General features: G+C 45.3%; 1 protein-coding gene across 2 annotated transcripts in view; it reads right to left on the bottom strand.

Moving 5' to 3' along the window:
- The window catches only part of STN1 (STN1 subunit of CST complex), a 74316-nt gene that overhangs the window by 20370 nt on the left and 30433 nt on the right, over window positions 1-23513 (bottom strand). For both annotated transcript variants that reach the window (XM_075935532.2, XM_075935534.2), the window contains 4 exons: window positions 18465-18536; window positions 14080-14238; window positions 10840-10951; window positions 7196-7370 (listed from right to left, as the gene is read on the bottom strand). In XM_075935532.2, coding sequence (XP_075791647.2) covers window positions 7196-7370; window positions 10840-10951; window positions 14080-14238; window positions 18465-18536 — 518 coding nt within the window. The remainder of the gene's footprint in view (window positions 1-7195; window positions 7371-10839; window positions 10952-14079; window positions 14239-18464; window positions 18537-23513) is intronic.

Genomic DNA, 23513 nt, shown 5'->3' with positions numbered 1-23513 from the left:
AATCTTTTGGGGCTGCCGGGCACCCGGGGGCAGGGCCGCTCATGCGCCGCGCGCCCGGGACCGGCCCACCACGCGCCATGCATCTGGGGGCGGGGCCGCCCATGGAAGCATAGTGGTCACATGGTGTCTCTTTTTTTTGGAGGTGGTGGGAGGGTTGAGAGAAACATGCTTTGCTTTACCGCGACTCTTCTAGCCAACTAAGGAAGCACATTTAGTGGCTTTTTTGCAAGAGGTTTTGATGGATGCTTTTTTTGAGTGAAATAGGGAAGATTGGGCACTTATCAGGGCTCTCACAAGAAAGTACAGCTTCCTCATGCCATGCATACTTCTCCACAAAAGGAAGGAAATGTTGCCCTTCTAGATGTTGGAATATACCTTCAACAGCAGGGATACTACCAGCAAAGCAATTGCCTCCTGCAAGATGCTGATCAATTTTTAATGCGAAAGCAATGAATCAGAGACTCAAAGAGAAAGACAAAAAAAATCTCCAAAGGAGTGTGATAATTATTCAGTTTGGTCTAATGCTGAGATCCCGTCAGCAGGAGGAGATAATTGGGAACATGCTCTGTGCAAGCTGACGCATGGCTCGGCTTGGATGGATACTGAAAGAGAATCATTAAGGACGCATGTCGAGAGATTGACAGAGCAAACAAACAGAACAGACTTTGGGATGAAAAGAAAAAAGCATCAGTTCCTGTTTATTGAAGCTTCTTTGACATGCACTCATGAACCTAGGTGAACAGGCCTACAACAACAGGTGATCCTTGGGACAGCTCCCCATCAAGGGAACTTGGTAGGCCCCATGAAAGGTAGAAGAGAATTGGCACAGAAAATTACAGGGGAACTCAGGGTACATCTATGCAGCCGGGCAAAACTCGAATTAAGCTATGCAACTTCAGCTATGTCAATTGAGTAGCTTAAATCAAAGTAGCTTCCCTCAGCTTTTGGCACGGTCTGCACAGCAGGAAGCTGAAGGAAGAACACTCCTCCTTCACCTTCCCTTACTTCTCATAAAATGAGGGTTACAGGAGTTGAAGTAAAAATTCCCCCAGCTCACCATTTTTTAAAAAAAATAAAGGCTTATAGTGTAGACTTGCACTATGTTACTTCGGAATAATGTCAGGTATTCCAAAATAACGCTACTGTGAAGACTTACCCACAGGGTCATTTTTCATTGCAAAAAGTATCCTAATGTGTCCCTCCGTCTTCACCCTTGGACTTGGTTCACGGTTTGGTAATTTTCCTCTTTACTGCAAACTACTCCTGGCCTTCAAATCCACTCAGACACCCTCCTTTTCAAGATGCTTCCCCCAGTTTACACAGCACACTCAAGGGGGTTAAAATATCCTCATATCATGGAACCTGGTACTATTTGTGTCAATTTCACTTTACTTCTCTCTTCTACAAAAAGTGACTTCACTTCCAAAGTAATCCCTAAAGCCTCTCTTGGCTGTTTTGGTGGCCTCACCGTCTCCTACCCACTACCCAGGTGTCTCTCTGCTTTCTCCGATTTCAGACTGAGCTTTGTTTCATGGCTTTCAGGCTGCTTGGAACAAACCTCTCCATGCTCACTGAATCCCCAAAGATGCCCCATGCTTATGCCACAAATCATTACAATTACAGTGACCATACACCTTTTGGTATTGGGCTGTGTCAAGAGGCAACAGGCCCCTGAAGACCCTGTAAACTTATTCCCTTTGATTGGTTGTTGGGCCATGCACCACGGCTATTTTCGGAACAGCCCAATACCCCAGTTCCTATGCAAATCTCTCTCGTCAGGGTATTACGGCCCAGAGGCCTCAGTTAATATACTAGCACCTCTAGTCAGGGTTTTATTACCCATCGGCCTCAGTTAATATGCAAGTCCCCCTCCTCAGGGTAATACGGCCGAGAGGTCTCAGTTCGTACGCAAGTCCCCTCTTCAGGGTATTATGGCCCCGTAGCCTGTTAATACACAAGATCCTGTAGTCAGGGCATTATGGCCCAGCGACCTAGCCATAAACACTAGAAAAACTCCCCCATACAGGGGTATGTAAGGATGGGTTAGGGGGACCGGGGCCCTCCCTCTCCCAGCTCAGGGCCTTGTTGGCAGTGGCACAGTCCACTGCTTGCTCAGCAGAGAATCCTGCCGCAACTCACTGAGCACTTGGGGAGCAATTCCCCACCCTGGGCTACTTCCCACCAGATCCTGGCAGACGTCCTCCCTGTATTCTCACTCTAAGCTGCCGGCTTCTCAGGTAGCCCCTCTCGGCCTGGCTGCTGCTGTTTGATCCTCTCAGCCAGCTAGGCCAAGGCATCTCGGTCAGGCTCAGTGTGGGGTAGATACACCCCGTCACAGGCTGTATAGGATCCCAGCTGTGTCACTGGACTGAGCTCTTAGGCAGGAATTGGGTTTTTTTCAGTACAAGCCCACCAACTGTACAGCACTGTGTGCACATATGAGGTTACAGCAAATAAACACAATCTGTGGGAAGGTAACCCCCTATATCATATCACATCTCTGTCCCTCCTCCTGAAGGAGGATGAAGGCTTGGCAACTGGAGAGATAAAAGGACTGCAACATGACTCATCAAATAATACATTACCCCTCTACAGAGCAGCCCATTAGAGGACCTCAAGCCACTTCGGCTACATCTACATTGGCCCCTTCTCCGGAAGAGGCATATTAATTTCCAACTTCAGAATAGGGAAATCCGCGGGGGATTTAAATATCCCCCGCGGGATTTAAATATCCCCTGTGGGATTTAAATAAACATGGCCGCCGCTTTTTTTCCGGCTTGGGGAAAAGCCGGAAAAAAGCGTCTAGACTGGCGCGATCCTCCGGAATAAAGCCCTTTTCCGGAGGACTTCTTATTCCTACTTTGAAGTAGGAATAAGAGATCCTCCGGAAAAGGGCTTTATTCCGGAGGATCGCGCCAGTCTAGACGCTTTTTTCCGGCTTTTCCCCAAGCCGGAAAAAAAGCGGCGGCCATGTTTATTTAAATCCTTCATGAACATTAGTGATTTACAGCCTGATCTAAAGCACCCTGAAAAAGAATCCCATTGACTTCTATGGCTTTGCGGACATTCTCAATTCTCACTTCCATGTGAGTTAGGTACAATTACTGGCCTATATTGTTCCAGTGACTAGATTTTATGTTCTTCAGTTTTAGAGTACTCAATTTGGGACACCTTAAAGAGATCTGATTTCACCTTAAAGAGATCTGCCAAGAGCACAGAGACCTGAAAATCAGCCCCTTTAAAAGGTGCGTCAAGTGGAGTGCCCAAAAATGGAGGCATCCAAAATCACCAGCCACTTTTGTAAGTTTAGACCACTATCCCTATTCTGCACATGGGAAACAGAGGCAGAGTTTAAATAATGTCTTCCCCGCTTTGCACATGGAGCCTGTGGCAGAGCCAGCAATAAATCCAAGTCTCACATTACACCACAGACTAGAATTTGTGTAGCCAGTTATTCTCACTTTATGCCTTTCAAAAAAGCTATCCAAGCAAAACAGGCCAAGGTGCACAGTGATGCAGGAATTATCTTCTTTGCTGGGGAAGACTGTTGAAGGCACAGCACACCCAAGGGCTTAAAGTATCTTGGTATAATGGAACGTGGTATTGTCTGTGTCAGCGTCTCTTTTCACACAGTGCTTAAGCCTGGTCTTAGAGCAGGTGACAAGTTCAGTAAGAGATTCCTTGGCTTGTCAGGCATAGTGTCATCTTGTCATCATATCTGCACTATAGTCTCAAGAGGAAGAGATAAATCCATGTCAGCAAGCTGATGGGCAAGCCCTTTAGTAGTAGATATGTATGCACCAGGACACACAAGAAATCCAAGGTTGGAGTAAATATAAACAGCATTTTAAATTCCATGTTATAAATATTTGTCCTTGTTGACCCTGAGGTTATAATCAGACCAAGGAAAATATAAGCTGACGGGTCTGGAAAACACAATTCCAAAAGAGCTGTCCAAGCTAGTGACATGTTAACATCCCACTTGGTATTAAAATAGCACATTGTACAGCCTCATAACGAAGGAAGTGCAAAAAAACCCTGCTTAGCTCAGGAAACAAAACCATAGGGTATGATGCAACTGTGGCTGCTTGGTTGTGAGCCATACCAAGGAGCTATTTACTCCAGTTCAGGAACTGGATGGATAAAATTTATATATAGTTTTCATTCAAAGAAGAACCAAATACTCGTTCATCTGTCAAACACAATAGCACTCTTAGCTGGACTTAGGATCTTCTTGGGCATGCTAAATACTGGGTGACATTTGTCTCCACTTCCTGCATAGAAACCTCAAAGTAGTATTTATCTTATCTATTTTTGAAACCCAGTTATTCTCTCAACAGTCACTAGTGGGGGAAATGATATAGCTCAAACATATGGGGAGAGATCCAAGGTTTTTTTAATTATTTTGTTAGCAAAAACTAATAGGAATGTGTGTTTGTATTTAATAAAATTGATTTAAAAAAAAATCTATCCCCTTTCAGTATTTTAAAATCCTAAACACTGCAACCTTGTGCTAGAGATAATGAGAGCCACCAAGGAAACTGATTATATATCAAAGTCTAATTGAGTCCTACACAGTGTTCAGGTTACATGCAAGAAGTAAACAAATATATCATTTAACAGGATGTGCTTGAGAGAGTTACATTTTGGGTATCCTAGTATAACCCTTTCACTCTATATTAAAATATTAGACCCAATTCTCTTTTGCCCTGCCCCTTCTGTAGCCATTTGCACTGTACCCAATTTGGTGTAAGACATTACAAAAAAAAATCACTTTAGTGGCTTTATAGCCACTTGGCACTCATGCAAATGGTTGCCTGGGAAATGAAGAATCAGGTGCATTATTTTGTTGAGGTCCATTCAGTCTCTTGGAGGGTACAAAGAATGAATACTGTCCAATGACCAAGTAGATGGGCAATCATTACCTGCTCTGACAAATGGGCACTAGCAGGAGTGGGCCTGAAGATGTGTACATCACAGAACAGATTCTCCCTTTTACAAATACTTTGTAAGGTGGATTAATTATGAAACGCACCTGGGAGAACTACTGTTTTTCCAGGAGGAACACTGGGTACCTGACTCCTTGTGATCTATAAAAGCCACTTACACCAAGAGCTGCAAGATCAGGGATCTATATTTATATTTATAAATCCCTCTCTCCTCCCAGATCAGGGATCCATTGTGATGAGCACTGTACACACATCGTTCTATACTCGGAATAGCTTTTGTAAGCCATTTGTTCTGTTTCTTCTACAAATGCTGTGTAGGAACTTGTCAAAATGATCATTCCTTTCTATAACCCAGATGGTTAACCCAGATGTCCAATCCTGTGTTTGATGTTCTTGTACTGGTTTCTTTACCACAAACTGTCAGGGCTCCTGTTAATATTCATTCTTCTTTGCTTTGTTAAGAGCACAACAACAAAAGCTCCTTTAATAAAAGGAAGCCAAAAATAGTCTCCAGGAAGCAACCACTAGGAAGCATTTTACGGACCTGCAGGGAGTAATTTTCATTACTGCGTGAATTGAATGAAGAAGTTTTTTTCAGTTAAATGTCCCTCTATAGTGCTGCAAATCTAAAGTCAGAGAGTTATGTTAGCAACAGAACCAAACTAGGAGCAGTAAAATGCAAAAGTGAATCAGCTTAACCAATAATCAGGTTTAATACTCTTGGTTGTTTTTAGTAACACAGCTAAAGAAATAATTATGTACATATACCAGCCAGTCTCAATTCATGTAAATCAGGATAGCTCCATTAACTTCAATGGAGAGACACCAATTTACACCAGTTGAGAATCTGGCCTGTTACATAAGAACATAAGAATGGCCGTACTGGGTCAGACCAAAGGTTCACCTAGCCCAGCAGCCTGTCTGCCGACAGTGGCCAGCACCAGGTGCCCCAGAGGCGGTGGACTGAAGACAATGATCAAGCGATTTGTCTCCTGCCATCCTTTTCCAGCCTCTGAAAACAGAAGCCATGGACACTATTTCTATCCCCTGGCTAATAGCCTTTTATGGACCTAACCTCTGTGAAATTATCTAGCTTCTCTTTAACTCTGTTATAGTCCTAGCCTTCACAGCCTCCTCTGGCAAGGAGTTCCACAGGTTGACTACGTGCTGTGTGAAGAAGAACTTTCTTTTATTAGTTTTAAACCTGCTACCCATTAATTTCATTTGGTGTCCTCTAGTTCTTCTATTATGGGAACAAATAAATAACTTTTCTTTATTCACCCTCTCCACACCACTCATGATTTTATAGACCTCTATCATATCCCCCCTCAGTCTCCTCTTTTCTAAACTGAAAAGTCCCAGTCGCTTTAGCCTCTCTTTATATGGGACCCGTTCCAAACCCCTAATCATTTTAGTTGCCCTTTTCTGAACCCTTTCCAAGGCCAAAATATCTTTTTTGAGGTGAAAGAGACCACAGCTGTACACAATACTCAAGATGTGGGCGTACCATAGTTTTATACAGGGGCAGTATACTGTTCATCTCAATATCATTACATTTTTAGCATGTTATATGTCCATGTTACCATTTAGCCAGTATCAGAATGAGAACCAGAGACCATACTAGCATATTTTGGAAAGTGCCCTATTTTTCAGTTTCTTGATGTACAGCTGACTCCAATTACATCTAGGCTTCTGATCTCCACTCCATCCCACAATCTTGGCATTGCACAACTGGAGGCGTCCAACAAGGAGAATCTTTAATGGGAAGCAGATGTTCACCCACTCTTTTGTAAGTTTAAACCTAGTTTAATATATTGGCCTTCAATCCTCTGTTCTTGATCAAGTTCAGTACTACCCAGGCCTGGTCCACAAACTGCTTCAGTACCTTCAAGACATCTCCTATGCTGATATTTCCAATGTGCATGTAGTTTTCATAGATGTATGCAAGTTAAGAGTTTGAACAGTGCCATTATTAGATGATTGAGTACACCCCTGCAGCAAGCATAATATTGTTTCCTACAACAGAGGTTTCCCCAACCCTTCACCAGCCCCGTTTTAAATGTCTGAAGTTACAAGGCCTGCCAGGTACTGTCAATTCATCCCAAAAATTAAAGATCAGGAACTGGCACCCAAATGCAAACAGATGATCCAAAACCCAAGACATTTCCACATATACAAATCTGTAAGCAAACAAGAGGCACTATTTTCATACTCAACGGTCAAAACCCAGCAATAACTGTGCTTACTTGCTGAGAGGTAGTCCTGAAGAGAGGCTGACTGGCCAGTGACACCAAGGATTCAACTGTTTCCAGCTCCTGTTGGTAAAAGGTCTGAATTCTGTTCTCCAATAGGAAATCTTTCACTTTCTCACTCAACACGTCAATTGCAATTGAGCTGGTAAAGTTCACACCACCTGAGGCACTATAGGGATACAAAACTGTTAGAATATATAACAAGTCAAAAAGTACGTAGCCAAGTTTTTCAAAAACAGGCCTGTAAAGTTCAGCTCAGAGTGTGGGATTTTCAAATGTGCCAAAACAGAACTCAAAAGACCTCATCCTGGAGGTGAATGCCTGGCTGCAAAGATGGTGTTGCCGGGAGGGCTTTGGCTTCCTCGACCACGGGATGCCATTCCAAGAGGGACTGCTAAGCAGGGATGGGGTTCACCTTTCGAGAAAAGTGAAGACTGCATTTGGATGCAGACTGACTAACCTAGCAAGGAGGGCTTTAAACTAGGTTCAACGGGGGCAGGTGATCAAAGCCCAGAGGTAAGTGAAGAACATGGAATCCTGGGAGATAGGTCAGAAATGGGAGGGAATGTGGGCTATTACAGCAGAGAAAAAGACGGGACAAAGCAAAACTTGGAGGCAATATCAAATCAGTATCTTAGATGCCTATATACAAATTCAAGAAGTATGGATAATAAGCAGGAAGAACCTGAAGTGCTAATAAATAAACATAACTATGACATTGTTGATATCACAGAGACTTAGTGGAATAATACACATGATTGGAATAATGATATAGGAGGGTACAGTTTACTTGGGAAGGACAGGCAGGGGAAAAAGGGAAGAGGTATTGCCTTATATATTAAAAATGTATACACTTGGACTGAGGTGGAGATGGACATGGGGACAGAGGTGTTGAGAATCTCTGGGTTAGGCTAAAAGGGTGATGTCATGCTAGGGGTCTACTACAGGCCACCTACCCAGGTAGAAGAGGTGGATGAGGCTTTTTTTAAACAATTAACAAAATCATCCAAAGCATAGGATTTGGTGGTGATGGGGGACTTCAACTATCCAGACATATATTAGGAAACTAACACAGAGGGCCATAGACTATCCAATAAGTTCTTGAACTGTACTGAAGAAAACTTTTTATTTCAGAAGGTTGAAAAAGCTACTGGGGTGGGGTAGGAGAAGCTGGTTGAGAAGTTAAAAGTGGAAGGCAGTTTGGGTGAAAGTGATCAAGAAATCATAGAGTTTATGATTCTAAGGAATGGTAGAAGGAAGAACAGCAAAATAGAGACAATGGATTTCAGGAAGGCAGATTTTGGTAAGCTCAGAGAGCTGGTAAGTAAGGTCCCATGGGAAGCAAAACTAAGGGGAAAAACATCGGATCAGAGTTGGCAGTTTTTCAAAGGGACATTATTAAGGGCTCAAAAGCAAGCTATTCCGCTGTGTAGGAAAGATAGAAGGTATGGCAAAAGACCGCCTTGACTTAACCAGAAGATCCTGAATGATCTAAAAATCAAAAGGAGTCATATAAAAAGTGGAAACTAGGACACATTACAAAGAATGAATATAAGCAAACAATACAGGTATGCAGGGGCAAGATTAGAAAGGCAAAGGCACAAAGCAAGCTCAAACTAGCTACAGACATAAAGGGAAACTAGAAGAATTTCTATAAATATATTAGAAGCAAGAAGACGACCAAGGACTGGGTAGGTCCATTGCTCCATGAGGAGGAAGAAACAATAACAGGAAATTTGGAAATGGCAGAAGTGCTTAATGACTTCTTTGTATCGGTCTTCACCAAGAAGTCTGATGATGAAGGAATGCCTAACACAGTGAATACTAGTGGGTATTGGGTAGGTTTAGAAGATAAAATAAAAAAAGAACAAAGTTAAAAATTACTTAGAAAAGTTAGATGTCTGCAAGTCACCAGGGCCTGATGAAATGCATCCAAGAATACTCAAGGAGCTGATAGAGGAGGTATCTGAGCCTTTAGCTATCATCTTTGGAAAATCATGGAAGACGGGAGAAATTCCAGAAGACTGGAAAAGGGCAAATCTAGTGCCCATCTATAAAAAGGGAAATAAGAACAATCCAGGAAACTACAGACCAGTCAGTTTAATTTCTGTGCCAGGGAAGATAATGGAGCAAGTAATTAAGGAATTACTACAAACACCTGGAAGATAATAAGGTGATAGGTAACAGCCAGCATGGATTTGTAAAGAACAAATCATGTCAAACCAATCTGACAGTTTTTTTTGATAGGATAACGAGTCTTGTGGATAAGGGAGAAGTGGTAGACGGGATATACCTAGACTTTGGTAAGGCATTTGATAAAGTCTTGCATGATATTCTCATCAATAAACTAGGCAAATACAACTTAGATGGGGCTACTATAAGGTGGGTGCATAAGTGGCTGGATAACCATTCTCAGAGAGTAGTTATTAATGGTTCACAATCCTGCTGAACGGGCATAACAAGTGGGGTTCTTCTGCAGGGGTCTGTTTTGGGACCAGTTTTGTTCAATATCTTCATCAACAATTTAGATAGTGGCATAGAGAGTACGCTTATTCAGCTTGAAAATGATACCAAGCTGGGAGGAGTTGCAACTGCTTTGGAGGATAGGGTCATAATTCAAAATTATTTGGACAAGCTAGAGAAATGATCTGAGGTAAACAGGATGAAGTTTAAGAAGGACAAATACACAAAGGACATTTTGTTTACGTTGACTGTCCACAGGCATGATGTGGTTCACTGTTTCCAGAAAATGGGAGCTGCGGGAAGCAGTGGCCAGAAGGTCTCCACAGCCCACACTGCTTCCTGCAACTACCATTGGCCAAGAACGGCAAACAGTGGCCAATTGGAGCTGGGGGTGGGGGTGGGGGAGAAACTGTGCCTGCAGACTGTCAACATAAACAAAATGTCTCACGACCCACCAGTGGATCACCTTGGTGGGCTGCAAGCCAGAGGTTACCCACCACTGGGCTGTACTCTCTAAATTAAAAAATATATATATTAGTTCATGCTGTTAGGTGTGTTTGTGCAGAAGTGGGGTGAGGATGCAGCTGCATGGAGGTGGATTTGAAGGGAGAAATGTCTTCTAAGGTTCTGTGTTTTGGTCCTCCACCCCAAAGATCTTGGACATGAAAATCTAAAGGGAGGCCCATATGCAGGGGAGTATGAAAGCACTCCACCATGGTCCCCCAAGTAAGCATTCTCCAGCCAGCCAGGGGAAGGCAGGAGTAGCGTGTTGCCTGAGCCTCCCTCCCCCATGCTCTTACTAGTCGGGAGAAAGCTGGGGCTTATTTCCCCACTTACTTGGGGGGCCGTGGTGGTGCATTCGCACCCTTGCGGTCCACGTTTACAAAAAAAGCCCCCTCTCCCCCGAAATTCCTGTGTATGGGCCTTATGGCAAGTCAAAATTGTGTTAGTCAGAAGAGGCTGCCCAACTACATTGTCTTGCCCTAATGGCTGGGCACACTGTTTCTAAAGTATTTCCAGCCTTTTCCAGTGCAGCAACCTGCTGAGCAACACGCTTTGCTTTTAATCTGGCTACCATGATATTCATCTCCAGGATGAAGAGCCACATTAACTCCTGCTAATGGCTGTGAGTATTTCACACCTAGACTGGATACCATCATAACCATCCTGTTTACCTCTGTGCTTCCTCTGGGATTTTGAAAGGCTTATCATAAACTTCTCTGTAGAGACATGGCAACTTCAACATCCTTGAAATCTGAACATCACACGTAGGATCATTCACTTTATCTGCAAGGATATGAAGGAAAAAACTACCAGGGCTTTGATATTAATTCATTAGCTGAGCACAGCTGAGCTGCTACAGTACTACAAATACACTGGTGCAGCACAAAAGAGTTTCTTATGCCAAACATGGCTGGCACATTTTGTTCTAGAAGAAAAAAAAATGTTTGATGTTATTACTTAACCAAAAGGCAACCATAAACCAAGTGCTTTTTACCCTGAAAAAGCAAAATGATTATTGTGATAGTTTGGGTGTGTGTCCAGTTTTGAATTGGCTTTATGAACACTGTACTATTTATTACAGTCATTCTGAATTCTATCACCCTTTCGATTGCAAGATACCTGCATGTCGGGAGGAGCTAAGTCTGGGAAGCTATGACAAAGCAATCAAGAATGAGCCTTCCCAGGTGAAACAATTGGTTACAAGGCTTTGCAGGTAATCTCTGCACAGAAACCCATTTGGGGAGAAAGGTGCACTGGACTCCTCCCTATCCTGAGCGCATGGCTTAAAGAGCTGCAGATTCTTCATTTGCCCACCTGACTGAAGGGCACAGCCCAGTGACGGGCAACTATGATTAGCAAGTGGGCCACACAAGTGGCCCTCTGTCTCAGTGGGCTGCATGTGGTCTGCACACCTGCTCACAGCCCTCTCACACGCAGGGGCACTGGAACCTCGCACTTACCCAGTCTTCCCTCTCCCTTCCAGAGCTGGAATACGGTGAATTACTGATTCGTGGTGCTCCAAAAGTGCTGGGAGGCAGGGGGAAAAGTAGGATGTGCAGGGCTCCAGTGCCCCAGTGTTCAAGAGGTATGTGGGGAAGGGGAGCAGACAGAAGGTTCATGGGCCGCAGGCTGAACCCCAGTGGGCTGCATGTGGACTGCGGGCCACAGATTGCCCACCTCTGGCACAGACTGTTTTAAAAGTGTGCGTTTCCAAGTGAAACTGAAGACCCAGAAGGAGGGATCTTGCTTCCCTAATGGGCATGAACCAGAGACTCAAAAAAGGTGCTGAGATCAGACAGAAAGGGATTGCAGACCAGCCATTGATATGGGTGAGCTGGTCAAAAACCTGAGGTGCTGCTATAAGCAGGGTGCCTCCAAAGCACCTGTGCCCCTTCTCCTGCTGCTCTTCTGTCATCTGCAGCTGCACTACTCCTGCCCCCTGCCTTGGTGCTCCCGTCCCCTCTGCCCATGTACCCCATCTCCAAATAGCAGGGATGGGGGGAGAGAGGTCACAAGTGACATGGAGCTGCTGTCTGAACAAGCCTTCAGTTGGGTGATTGCCATTGTTCTTAAAGGCACCAGACTGTGTCTCGGACAGAGTGCATCTCTCTCACACACAAACTCTCTCTCTTTCACACTGTGACCGGACAGACTGCCTCTGCCCCTCCGAGGCGGATCTGCCCCGCACTGACCCGGCAGTCGCCCTTGCGCTCCTAGGGGCAGACCGGGAAGCACAGAGGCTTTGTCTGCCGTGCACGGCTGCGGCGGCCCAGCGGAACAGTGGGGACGGGGTTAGCCACACGGGCGAAACACGGTGGCAGGATGCGCCTGCGGGGCTGGCGGGTGACGTCAGCACGGCGAGGGGGGTGCTCTCACATCAGTAGGGTTGGCGGGTGACTTCAGCAGGGCGGGAAGGTTTAAAAGGAGACTACTGGGCAAGCGAGGGGGGAACCCGGCCAGGAGAGGTAGGGCGCCAGTTCCAAAGGGGAAGGAGGAGGGTTCTGCAAGAAGGGAGGGGAGGAGGAGGAAGGGAGCGGAGGCAGACTGCAGGGTAGGAAGCAGCCCAGGGCGGGGCCTGGAAGTGTGGCCGGTGAGCTGGCAAGTTGCGGGCTAAAACGCCCACCGGCTGGACAGGTTTGGTCGAACCTGTCCTTAGGGCGTGAAAGAGGGCGGGCCTGGGCCCCTCTACCCCGCAGCCACCCGTCAGTGGAGCCACCAGCATGCGAGACTCAGGATACTTGTGACCAAAGCGCGGGGGAGACCCCAAGACTAGACCAATCCCCCTCTGGGGCGGCAGGACAGCGAGTGGCGGGCTGAACGTGCACGGAACTGGCACCGGTAGGCCCCTCACTCCAACACACACCCACATGTATTCCCTGTAATTTTATTCTTCCAAAGTTCTGTTATTTTAGCTTTTTGACTAGTCTATGCATTTCATAATTTTATGTATCTCTTATGTTTAAAATTTAATTATTTGAGTAGTGAAAGTTCCAAAATGCCTAATGTCCCGGATGGCATAAATATCATTATTACTTTTATTATCATATTTGCTTGACATTCATCATTCAAAGTGATGCAGTCAGATAACGGTATTGTTCTAGAACAGTGGTGAGCAACCTGTGGAACCATCAGGGTCATCTGACTCGGGGCCATGAGACACTTTGATGTTGACCATCCGTAGTTACCCCTCCGTCCCCTGCAGCTCCCACGGGCTGTGGTTTGCCATTCCTGGCCAATGGGAGCTGCAGGAAGCAGAAGCCAGCACATCTCTGAGGCCCCTTTGCCTGTAGATTCCACCCCCACAGTTCCCATTGGCCAAGAACACCAAAATGCAGCCACTGGGAGCTGCAAGAGGCAGTGCCTGCGAATGGTAAACATTAGCAGAATGTCTCATCACCCCCCAACAGTTCACCCTCATGCTGCCCGTGGGCCAAAGGTTGCCCACCACTGTTCTAGAATGTATCTTTAGCTTGAACTAGCTTTAGCAGTGCCAGTTTAAAAAACATTAGCTACACACATAACATTAGACACAGGGCAGATGAAAGTTGCTTATTTTCAAAACATATTTTTAATTCTATCTGTAAAATAACTTAAATTGCATGAAAATAAATGACCACTGCGTACTTCCAGGGGGACACGTACCCCTGAGACCCACTGCTTTAGAAAGACCTACAAAGAAGAGATGCATACCCTACCGTGGGACTAAATGTATGTTGCTTATAAAAACACATTCAGTTTGATGCCAAGAACTACAATGCAGAAATATATCGGAAATCAAATCAAATATAGGATATATGAGAGGCTCTGAGATAAAGCTGAAGCAGTTAGTAACTTAATATCCATCACTATGGTCTTGTCACAAGCTCACTTAAAAAACCCACACACACTTAAGAGAAAGAGATACTGCTCACAATAGTTGGATGCCTGGATTTCTCGCTGCTCTCTGTAGATTCGGACATGACCTCGGACCCTGACAATATCCCCAATTTCCAGCTTTGTTTTTCGGAGCATCTCCTCCTGGAGCTTCTTCATCTGTTCAAGTAGATCATAGCTGCAAGATGTGCCAGGTACTGATGCAAAAGATTTTGGGAAACCAGAGATAAGTATTAGAATGATGCTTTTCCTGTCACAATTTCAAGGCTAAGTTACTGGGGAAGATCGGCTAAAACCAAGTTACTCACCCTATGCAGTGAATGAGGCTATTTGTGATGTGTGTCCCTATGGGTGTTCCACTCCAGGTGTCGGAGCATTCAAGCGCCGCTGATCAGAGTTTTGCGGTAACTGTGCCTGTCTGGGTCATGCATTCACTGTGACCGTCTCATGGTGCCATTGGTACCTCATCTAGTGTGCATGTGACCTGACCCTTTTAGTTCCTTCTCTAAGTAGGTCCATATGGAAAATTCCAAAGCAGAGGGGAGGAAGCTGGATAACGGAGCACCCACTGGCTCAGGGTTGCAAAGGCTGGGGGAGGCTATGCATTCCCAAACAGCCAAGCTCTGCACTGCTCAGTCTGTTGGCTTGTGTGGTTCCCCCACCTTCCTCACACTCTGGGGCTGTAAGCAGGGTGGCTGGCTCCACATGCCATCTGCCTTCTTCATGCTCTGTGGCTAGGGAGTCTGCGGTCATGTGCTGCCTGCCTTCTCCGTGCTCATCAGTGATGGGCTAACCTAAGGCACAGCATGGGACAGGTGGCCAGGCTGGGGACGGGGGCTGGTTTACCCACCACCCATGCCCACAGGGACACACAACCTGATGAACCTCAGCGCCTGCACAGGGTGAGCAGTGTTCTCTTCTTTGAGTGCAATGCCTTTGTGTGCTCTGTGTAAGGTGATTGAAGAGCAGTGCCCTAGTGTGGATGGAAGCGGCTTTGGAATTGTGCACACAGTCGAGGCTGGCACCATGAGACCTAGTCTAATAATTGCATAATGGCTTATAACTGTGTGTTTGGAGGCACAGGTGGCCACTCTGCAGATATCTATGATTGTATGGTATTTAAGAAAGCTATCAAAGTTCCCAACTTTCTAAATTTCACAACACCCTTGCCCCGCCCCTACTTCAGCACTCCACCCTCCTTCCTTCAATGGCTCGCTCTCCCACTTTCACCAGGATGGAGTACAGGACTGGGGTGCAGAAGGGGATGTCTCAGGGTGGGACCAGAAATGAGATTTCAGGGAGCAGAAGAGGCATTCTGGGCTAGGGTAGGAGGTTGAAGTGCAGGACTCCAGCTGGGGATGTAGGCTGAGGTGGGGGCGGGGATGAGAGGCTCAGGGTCCTGTTGGGGGCTTTGGGTTGTTGTGCATATGAGGGCTATGGGGTAGGGCTAGGAATGAAGGGTTTAGGGTCCAAGAGGGGGCTCAGGGCAGGAGTTTCACTGTGGGAGGGGAATTCAGGCTAGGACAGAGGGTAGGGGGTGAGAGGTCCCAGCACCGCTTACCAGGTCCCTGAAATTCCTAGGAGCATGGCAGGTGGCCAAAGAGGCTCTAACAGCTGCCTTCATGCCCACAGATACCACCCCAGCAGCTCCCATTGGTTGCAGTTCCCAGCCAATGGGAGCAGTGGGGGCAGTGCCTGCAGGCATGAGAGCAGCGCGCAGAACCTCCCTGTCTGCCCCTGAGCCTAAAGACCCACAGGGACTTGGCAGCTATTTCCGGGAGCTGCTCACAGCCAGGGAAGGAGGGAGCCTACATTAGCCCAAGCCCCCACTGCATCACCGACTGGTCTTTTAACTGTCTGGATGTCAGTGCTGAGAAGAGCTGCCAGGGTACCTTTTTGAGCAGATGTTCTAGTCCAAAACTGCTGCCTGGCATGCAAAGATAGATACTGATCTTGTTAAATGGTTCTGATCCCTGGTAGGGGTTCTGTTTTGTGCTACTGATAATACATATAAATGCAATTGAGGGTGCAATTTGATAGCCTCTATGTGGATACTGCAGAGGCCTCGGAACATTCGGTCATGGAAGTGAAAAGTTGTGGAGATTTTTAGAAGGGCTGTGTTTTTTCCAGCTAGACCACTAATACTAGTCAGACATGTAAAGTATATAGGACAGCCTCTTGTATATTCCCATGGGGAATAAACAATAAAGATAAAACCTAGGCAGGTGAATCAGTTGAAGTGAAAAGAGGTTTTTTTTCTTCTAAAGAAGGAAAAAGATGGGAAAATATTAAACTAAAATGTAAAGATCACTAATTCTCACTCTTAATTATTTTCCTATGTTGTCACTGACCCCACTACAGAGCCCATCTCAGGCCGAGGACAGTAAAGAAGGAACTGGGGATGGGGTCAAGTCGGCATGTGCTAACAGCACCAGAAGACAATCACTGCACTGCTACCAAAAATCTCCAATCAATAACTCGGAAGGCACCAGCACCTGAAGTGGAGCACGCACAGGGACAGCACTTGAAGAAGACCTTAGCTTCAGGGTGCCATCTTATTAAAAAAGGCAGCATACTCAGCAGCACTGGAGTTCCTGGGTGTCAATTTTTAGTTTAAGGCTCTGCATTTACTTGGGTTTTTTAAACTGCACAGGTATTGCTCTTCATAGAAAAACAAATCTGAATTTCTCACCCGGAACATACTCCGAACAGTGATCAAAAGCAAAGATTTTAATTGTAAATTGGGCATCACCCGACTATCAGGCTGAGCAAAACAGGCAGAACTTTCTTACAGAAGGGAAAGCCTGAGCCACCTGAAATAACACAAAAGCACTTGTGTGGTGCCATTTTGTGCTTCCAATGATGTAAATGCATCTTAACGGATCTTCCCATTTATGTAAAATCTTGGCTTGAGAGTCAAGCCAATTCCTTAGTTGTTTGAAACCTGAAGTGTGATCCTGGCAGCTATGTCCTGGCTGCAGCAGGCTGTAAAGGAGTCTGCCTGTTCCCTCCATCAGATGGTTTTATAAAAATCAGGGCTGTCCCTCAAGGGGAACAGGGCCTGGGACAACCCCTCCCCCCAACACACTTGGCCCTGCTCATACCCCACTTTTTACTGCCTTGATCTGTCCCCTTCCCCCAAAATGCTGCCCTGCCTTCCTCCTTTCCCAAGCCCATAAACCCTCCACTACCCAGTGATGCTGGGAACCAGCAGGGGGGGGCTCCCAAGCCCCCAATCCCACGTAAAGTGCAGGGCCCTCCAGAGTACGGAGCCTGGAGTGACTATCCCGAACCATCCAATGAATAGGTCCTCTCTGTATAGAATACAAGCAGTTTTACTGATGGAAAGAGATTACTCAAAGAACATAGATCAGGTTAGGAAATGGTGCTACTGTCCTTTTGTAGAATATGCTCATCTCCCATATAAAACTTGGCAGCCTCATTGCCTTATTGTCTGAAAATTAATGCTCTACCCTGATATACTTATTTGGGAGCAACATGTGTACTAAAATCAGCTCTGTTAAACACACAGGACCAAATTCTCTATTGGTATAAATGGGGACAGCTCCACAGACTGCAGACATTTTCCATCCATTTATATCACCATAGAATTTGCTCCTCTCTGTGTACAACTGACCTCAAGAGTGACAGTATGATCCTAGTTATATATGTGTCTGATTCAGAGCTTCTTGAGTTCAGTGTAAAGAGTCCCATAGACTTCAATGGGCTTTCCTATACCCCCAGCCTGAGTTTAAAGCATTTAAGTGAGTAGCAAGAAGAGAAATGCCCTAGGAAAAAAAGCCAGACAAAAGTAAACCATTTCCCTACTGCTGATCTGTGTCATCACTTTTTTGCAGATTTGGAACAGCCCTGATCACTGAACTATTTCCTTCATGTTTTCAGGTTGCTATAGGCTACATTCAAAGTAGTTAATGATGGGCATATGCATATGGGAGCAGGAAAAACAAAACTCCACATAATAGACACAGGCCTGATGTATAAGAGAAGAAATAGGACAGGCCACAAAAGTCAACTGATTTGGTTTGGAAATTGCAGCTGTAACAATGGCAAATTTCCAGGATATTTCTTTACCAGATGAGGTCACACAATGGACCATAGAAAGAAATATCTTTGAACATTTTTGTACTGTCGAACGGAAATGTTACATCACTCTGATAAGCAGTGGTACGAACTGGCCTCACCAACGGTAAGAGCACAAGATGACTGTATAGTGAGGCTATGTTGAGGGGTAAGCATCTCAAAGCAGCCCAGGCTATAGGATGTACTTGTAATATTCTTCATGCCTGAGAACATAATGTGAATTTGTGTCGATTTAATAATTTACCATTCTATCTGAAAAAAAATCCCCCCCACATTAAAATGTTAAGTCATAGCTGAAATCCGTTATGTACTCTCATATTACCTGACAAAGACTTCTCTACTTCCATGGGATTTTTCCAGCAAATGCAGTTTATGACCCCAGTACTGTCATCCACTGTAAGAGAATTGCATTAATCAATAAACTAACGATCTTGGCATTCCAAGAGATCTCAACACATAACACTGCCCCACTTGTTTTGTCAGTACCCCTTTGGCTCAGCCTTAGAAGAACAAGTTATTTGCATTATTTTTCTGAAGACTACAATACTTCTTATTCTTACTCTGAATCATATGCCAAAACTAGTCCTCAGGTTAGACCTTTGCAGCATTCTCTCTCGGCATCCGTTATTATTAGTGGCAAGATAAATGTTAAACTCAATATTTTAAGTAAAATCTTACACTGAAACAAAACCCACCTACCATACTCTGCACATCTATGTCCCCTTTCATCTTAGGGTATTTCACATTCGTTAGGTTTACAAAATCCATATGATTCAGACAAGTATTACTACCCTAAATTCTTTGGGACCAGGAGCACATCCTTCTGTGTGTATATACGGATCGGCCCACCAAGCCACTGGATCCAGCCCACACACCACCCTCCTGAGACCTTCAGGCACGCAGCTGCGGCAGCTTAAAGCACAGTCCCTGCAGCTCTCTGTTCTGCAGGCAGGGGGAGGCTTTGTATGATCTCCTGGCCCAATCCTCAGCTCCTATAAGCTGGAAACAACCAGAGATTGGCCTGGAGTCTGGGGCAGCACAAGCCTCTTTCCTTTCTCAGAGCGGAGAGCCACATGGAGGTAACAAGCCTGCAGTTTAAAGTGATCTGCAGCTTCAGCAGGGAGTCCAGCCTGCTCTAGGGGTGCTGCAGGGCAGCTGGTTTAAGTAAGCAACTCCTCTGGCACCTCTGCCCCTCCCAGGTCACCATCCAAACCCTCTGCACTCTGCCCCCCCACAGATCACAACTCCCTCCCAGACTCTGTACCCTCTCCTACACTCCTCCCCCAGGCCAGAATTTTCTCCTGCACCCATACCCCCTCCCTGACCCAGCACCCCAATCCTTTGCATCAGGTCACTACCCAAACCTTCTGCAGTCTGCACCCCCTTTTCCCCTTCTCTCAGGTCACAATTCCCTCCCAGACTTTGCACCTCCTCCTAGAGGCCCTCCCCCAGGCCAGAATCCTCTCCTGCATGCATACTCCCTCTCTGAACCTTCACCCCAATCCTCTGACCCAGGTCACAACCCCTCCTTCACCCAAATTCCCTCTCAGACCTCACACCATCTCCTGCACCTCAGTTACTTACCCCGTGTGCCCATCTGCACCCAGACTCCACCCTAGACCTCCACAGAAAAGTGCGGCCCTTGACCACTTTCCAAAATCTTGGAGTGGACCCCCAACAGAAATTATTGCCTAGCCCTGACCTAGTACAATCCTGATTTGATGCTCTACGTGCAACTGCACTATATTATATATAAAATGAAGTTAATGAAATCTTAAAGGTTTAAACCTAACATTTTCAAAGGTGGCTTCTGATTTTGGGTTGTCAAGTCATGGCGCTTGGGTCTGATTTTCAGGAGTGGTAAGCATCCATGATTTCTATCACCAGGGTCCTTGGCATCTCCAATCCTACTGTATAGGTTGGACCTCTAACATCTGGACCTTGTTTTGTCCAGCAACATCTGTGACCCAGCATCCCTGTCGGTGTTCCTGGGCTGGAGCACTCACAGGGAAAAGCCAGACCTTACACTCAGCAACTCTTGCACTGCCTACCCAGAGCTTTCGAGCACCACAAACAGCTCATCTGTGGGGCTCAAGTGCAGGGAGGGAGGGGAAGGAGCAGGAGCAGGAGCAGGGTGACTGCTCGAGAGAAGAGACAAGGTGCTACTGGAGCAAAGCCCTGCAGCTGGAAGTAGCAGAAGGTCCGATATTGACTTCCCTTAGACCAGCAAATTCCTTGGTTTGGGGTGCACATGCTTATCTTACCTAAAGTATTGCCATCCCTGGGCAGAGGCCACAGGCTGGTCTAAGTTCCTAGTTACCTTCGCCTCTGAAGTCTGGATTCCCTTCTGCTCTCCCTGCTTCTGCCAAAGTCCTGATTTAAATCCATCTAGAACTTCTTTGTTCTCAGTTTTGAACCTGCTGCCCAAAGCCAAATTGGTGAGTGCTGCAGGAGCATCAAGCCAGCATGTCAAAGGAAAAAGGACTCTCCACTGTCTCTCGAGTATTTTGTTCTGCTTTTTTTCCTTCAGGTCTACAAATATCAAATCTAGTCAAGCTTGCTTTTGCTAAAAGATTTCTTGGAGGCCTCAGAGATGCATATTGAGAGCTTTAACTTTAGGGGTATGGGTGGGAGGTTCTGAACTTTATCACAGATATCCCTACTCCTAAATATTCTTTATATATTGATGTTAAGGAGTAATTAACAAAAAGTAGATAGAATTTATTTTCCCCTCTCAGTTGACCAGACTTCATCCTTTCTCATTTCACTATGGCCTTCCAGGGTAGAATCATAGAACACTAGACCTGGAAGTGACCTTGAGAGGTCATCGAATCCAGTCCCCGGCCGTCACAGCAGGACCAAATACCGTCTCGATCATCCCTGATAGATGTCTATCCAACCTACTCCTGAATATCTCCAATGATGGAGATTCCACAACCTCTCTAGGCAATTTATTCCAGTGTTTAACCACCCTGACAGGTAGGAAGTTTTTCCTAATGTCCAATCTAAATCTCCCTTGCTGCAATTTAAGCCCATTGCTTCTTGTCCTAACATCAGAGGCTAGGACGATAATTTTTCTTCTTCCTTTTTGTAACACCCTTTTAGATACAGGCAGTCCCTGGGTTACGTACAAGATAGGGACTGTAGGTTTGTTCTTAAGTTGAATTTGTATGTAAGTCGGAACTGGTACATATTGTAGGGGAAACTCTAGCCAAACATTTCTCCAGAGCTCAGTTTTATTCTCCCACACCTCACTTCCCTCAGTCCTTTATTCTCAAGCTGAGGTGTCTGCTGAGAAAAGCCGCTCCGCGTCTCCCTGGTCTGCTGGGGGGCGGGGGGGGGGGGCGCTAGCTTCGCGTCTCCCTGGTCTGCTGGGGGGAAGCAGCTAGTGCGGGGTTGCCTCACTCCATTTGTAAGTAGGGATCCGATGTAAGTTGGATCCATGTAACCCGGGGACTGCCTGTATTTGAATACAGCTCTCATATGCCCTCTTAGTCTTCTCTTTTCTAAACTAAACAAGCCCAACTCTTTCAGTCTTCCTTCATAGGTCATGTTTTCTAGACCTTTAATCATTCTTGCTGCTCTTCTCTGGACCTTTTCCAATTTCTCCACATCATTCTTGAAATGCCCAGAACTGGACCCAATACTCCAATTGAGGCCTAATCAGCGCATAGTAGAGCAGAAGAATGACTTCTTGTGTCTTGCTCACAACACTCCTGTTAATGCATCCCAGAATCATGTTTGCTTTTTTTGCAACAGCATCACACTGTTGGCTCCACTATGACCCCCAGATCCCTTTCTGCAGTACTCCTTCCTAGACAGTCACTTCCCATTCTGTATATGTGAAACCGATTGTTCCTTCCTAAGTAGAGTACTTTGCCTTTGTCCTTATTGAAATGTCATCCTATTTACCTTATATCATTTCTCAAGTTTGTCCCAGATAATTTTGAATTATAATCTTCTCTTTTAAAGTACTTGCAACCCCTCCCAGCTTGGTATCAATCACTAACTTTATAAGCGTACTCTCTGACATCATCTAAATTATTAACTAAGATATTGAACAGAACTGTGTTATCCCAAAAATATTCTCACTGGAGACCACCCAGGGTTACACTAGTATGGGTTTATTTCCACTAGGTAAAACTAAAGAGGAGAAAGCAGCCACCAAAGGTTTAAACTAAAGAAAATAGAATTCTCTCTCTCTCTCTCTCTCTCTCTCTCTCTCTCTCTCTCATGGCTGGGGAAGCTGGTCAAGGGGAGAGACACTGGAGAGGAGCTTCTCAGGAGCAGGGGAAGGAAAAAAAGAAACTCATGTGCTCCTTCTCTTTATATAGTATCTGAATGGCTCCTCTGACCCATTCACCTTGTCATCAGGGAGCATGCCCAGACTTCCCTTTATCCAGCAGAGAGCATGCCCAGACTGTAATGACTCATTGAAATGTGCTCCATTGTTCCAAGCCTTCTTCAATCACACTCTTTCTCCATTCACTCTGGGGAGAATGCAGCTTAGGGAAATTTACAAGCAAGGTGGCTGAGAGTTACAAAGATTACAAAGTTGCAGTTTTTACAGTAAATTTCTGAGTTACACAGATTACAAAGTTTGACAAAGATCACAATGAGTTGCAGTTTAAAACCTTAGACCTTGCAGTTTGATGTAGCTTTAGAAAATCCATGTATATAAATCAAGTAAGCTCAGGCGGAGGCTTTTTTATGCAACAAACTAGTCCCAAAACAGACTCCTGTGGAAACCCACTTGTTATGCCCTTCCAGCATGACTCTGAACCATTAATAACTACTCTGTGAATGGTTAGACAGCCAGTTATGCACCCACCTTACAGTAGCTCCATCTAGGTTTTGTTTCCCTAGTTAATTGATAAGGTCATCCAAGACCGTATCTAGAAAAGACCTAGATTTTCAATGAAAAAAATATAAATAAATAAATAAAAATCCAAGCAGAAACAGACATGTGTATTCAAGGGAAGAGACTGGGAAAAATATCTTTCAGGTTATCTTTAATTATCAGAAAGGAACAAGTACAAGGACGTTTACCCTCTGCACGTCACCTTTAAAAACAGATGTTGAGAGCATGACTTCTCAAGGTATGAGGCACTCTGGTGGATACAACACTTGCTCCCTGCCTCACCAATCAGAAACTGTTCAGCTGAGAGATGTAAAAAAGTTATGAGCAGGAAACTATGTTACAATTTACACTGCTAGAATCAGCCTGACTGAGGTGGAGAACAGGACAGGGAGGGACAGCCTGGCAGGTATCCTGAAAGCTAAACAAAGAATTGTTGAACAAAATGGGAGCTAAGTTGGACACAAAAGGGTAGGAAGAGAGCAGGCTAGATGATAGCTCTATTCAACCATA

The sequence above is a fragment of the Pelodiscus sinensis genome, chromosome 8 (assembly GCF_052426305.1).
Source record: "Pelodiscus sinensis isolate ZL-2025 chromosome 8, ASM5242630v1, whole genome shotgun sequence".
NCBI lineage: Eukaryota > Metazoa > Chordata > Testudines > Trionychidae > Pelodiscus > Pelodiscus sinensis.
The sequence above is the reverse complement of the archived record's forward strand: the minus strand, read 5'-3'. Positions and strand labels throughout refer to the sequence as shown.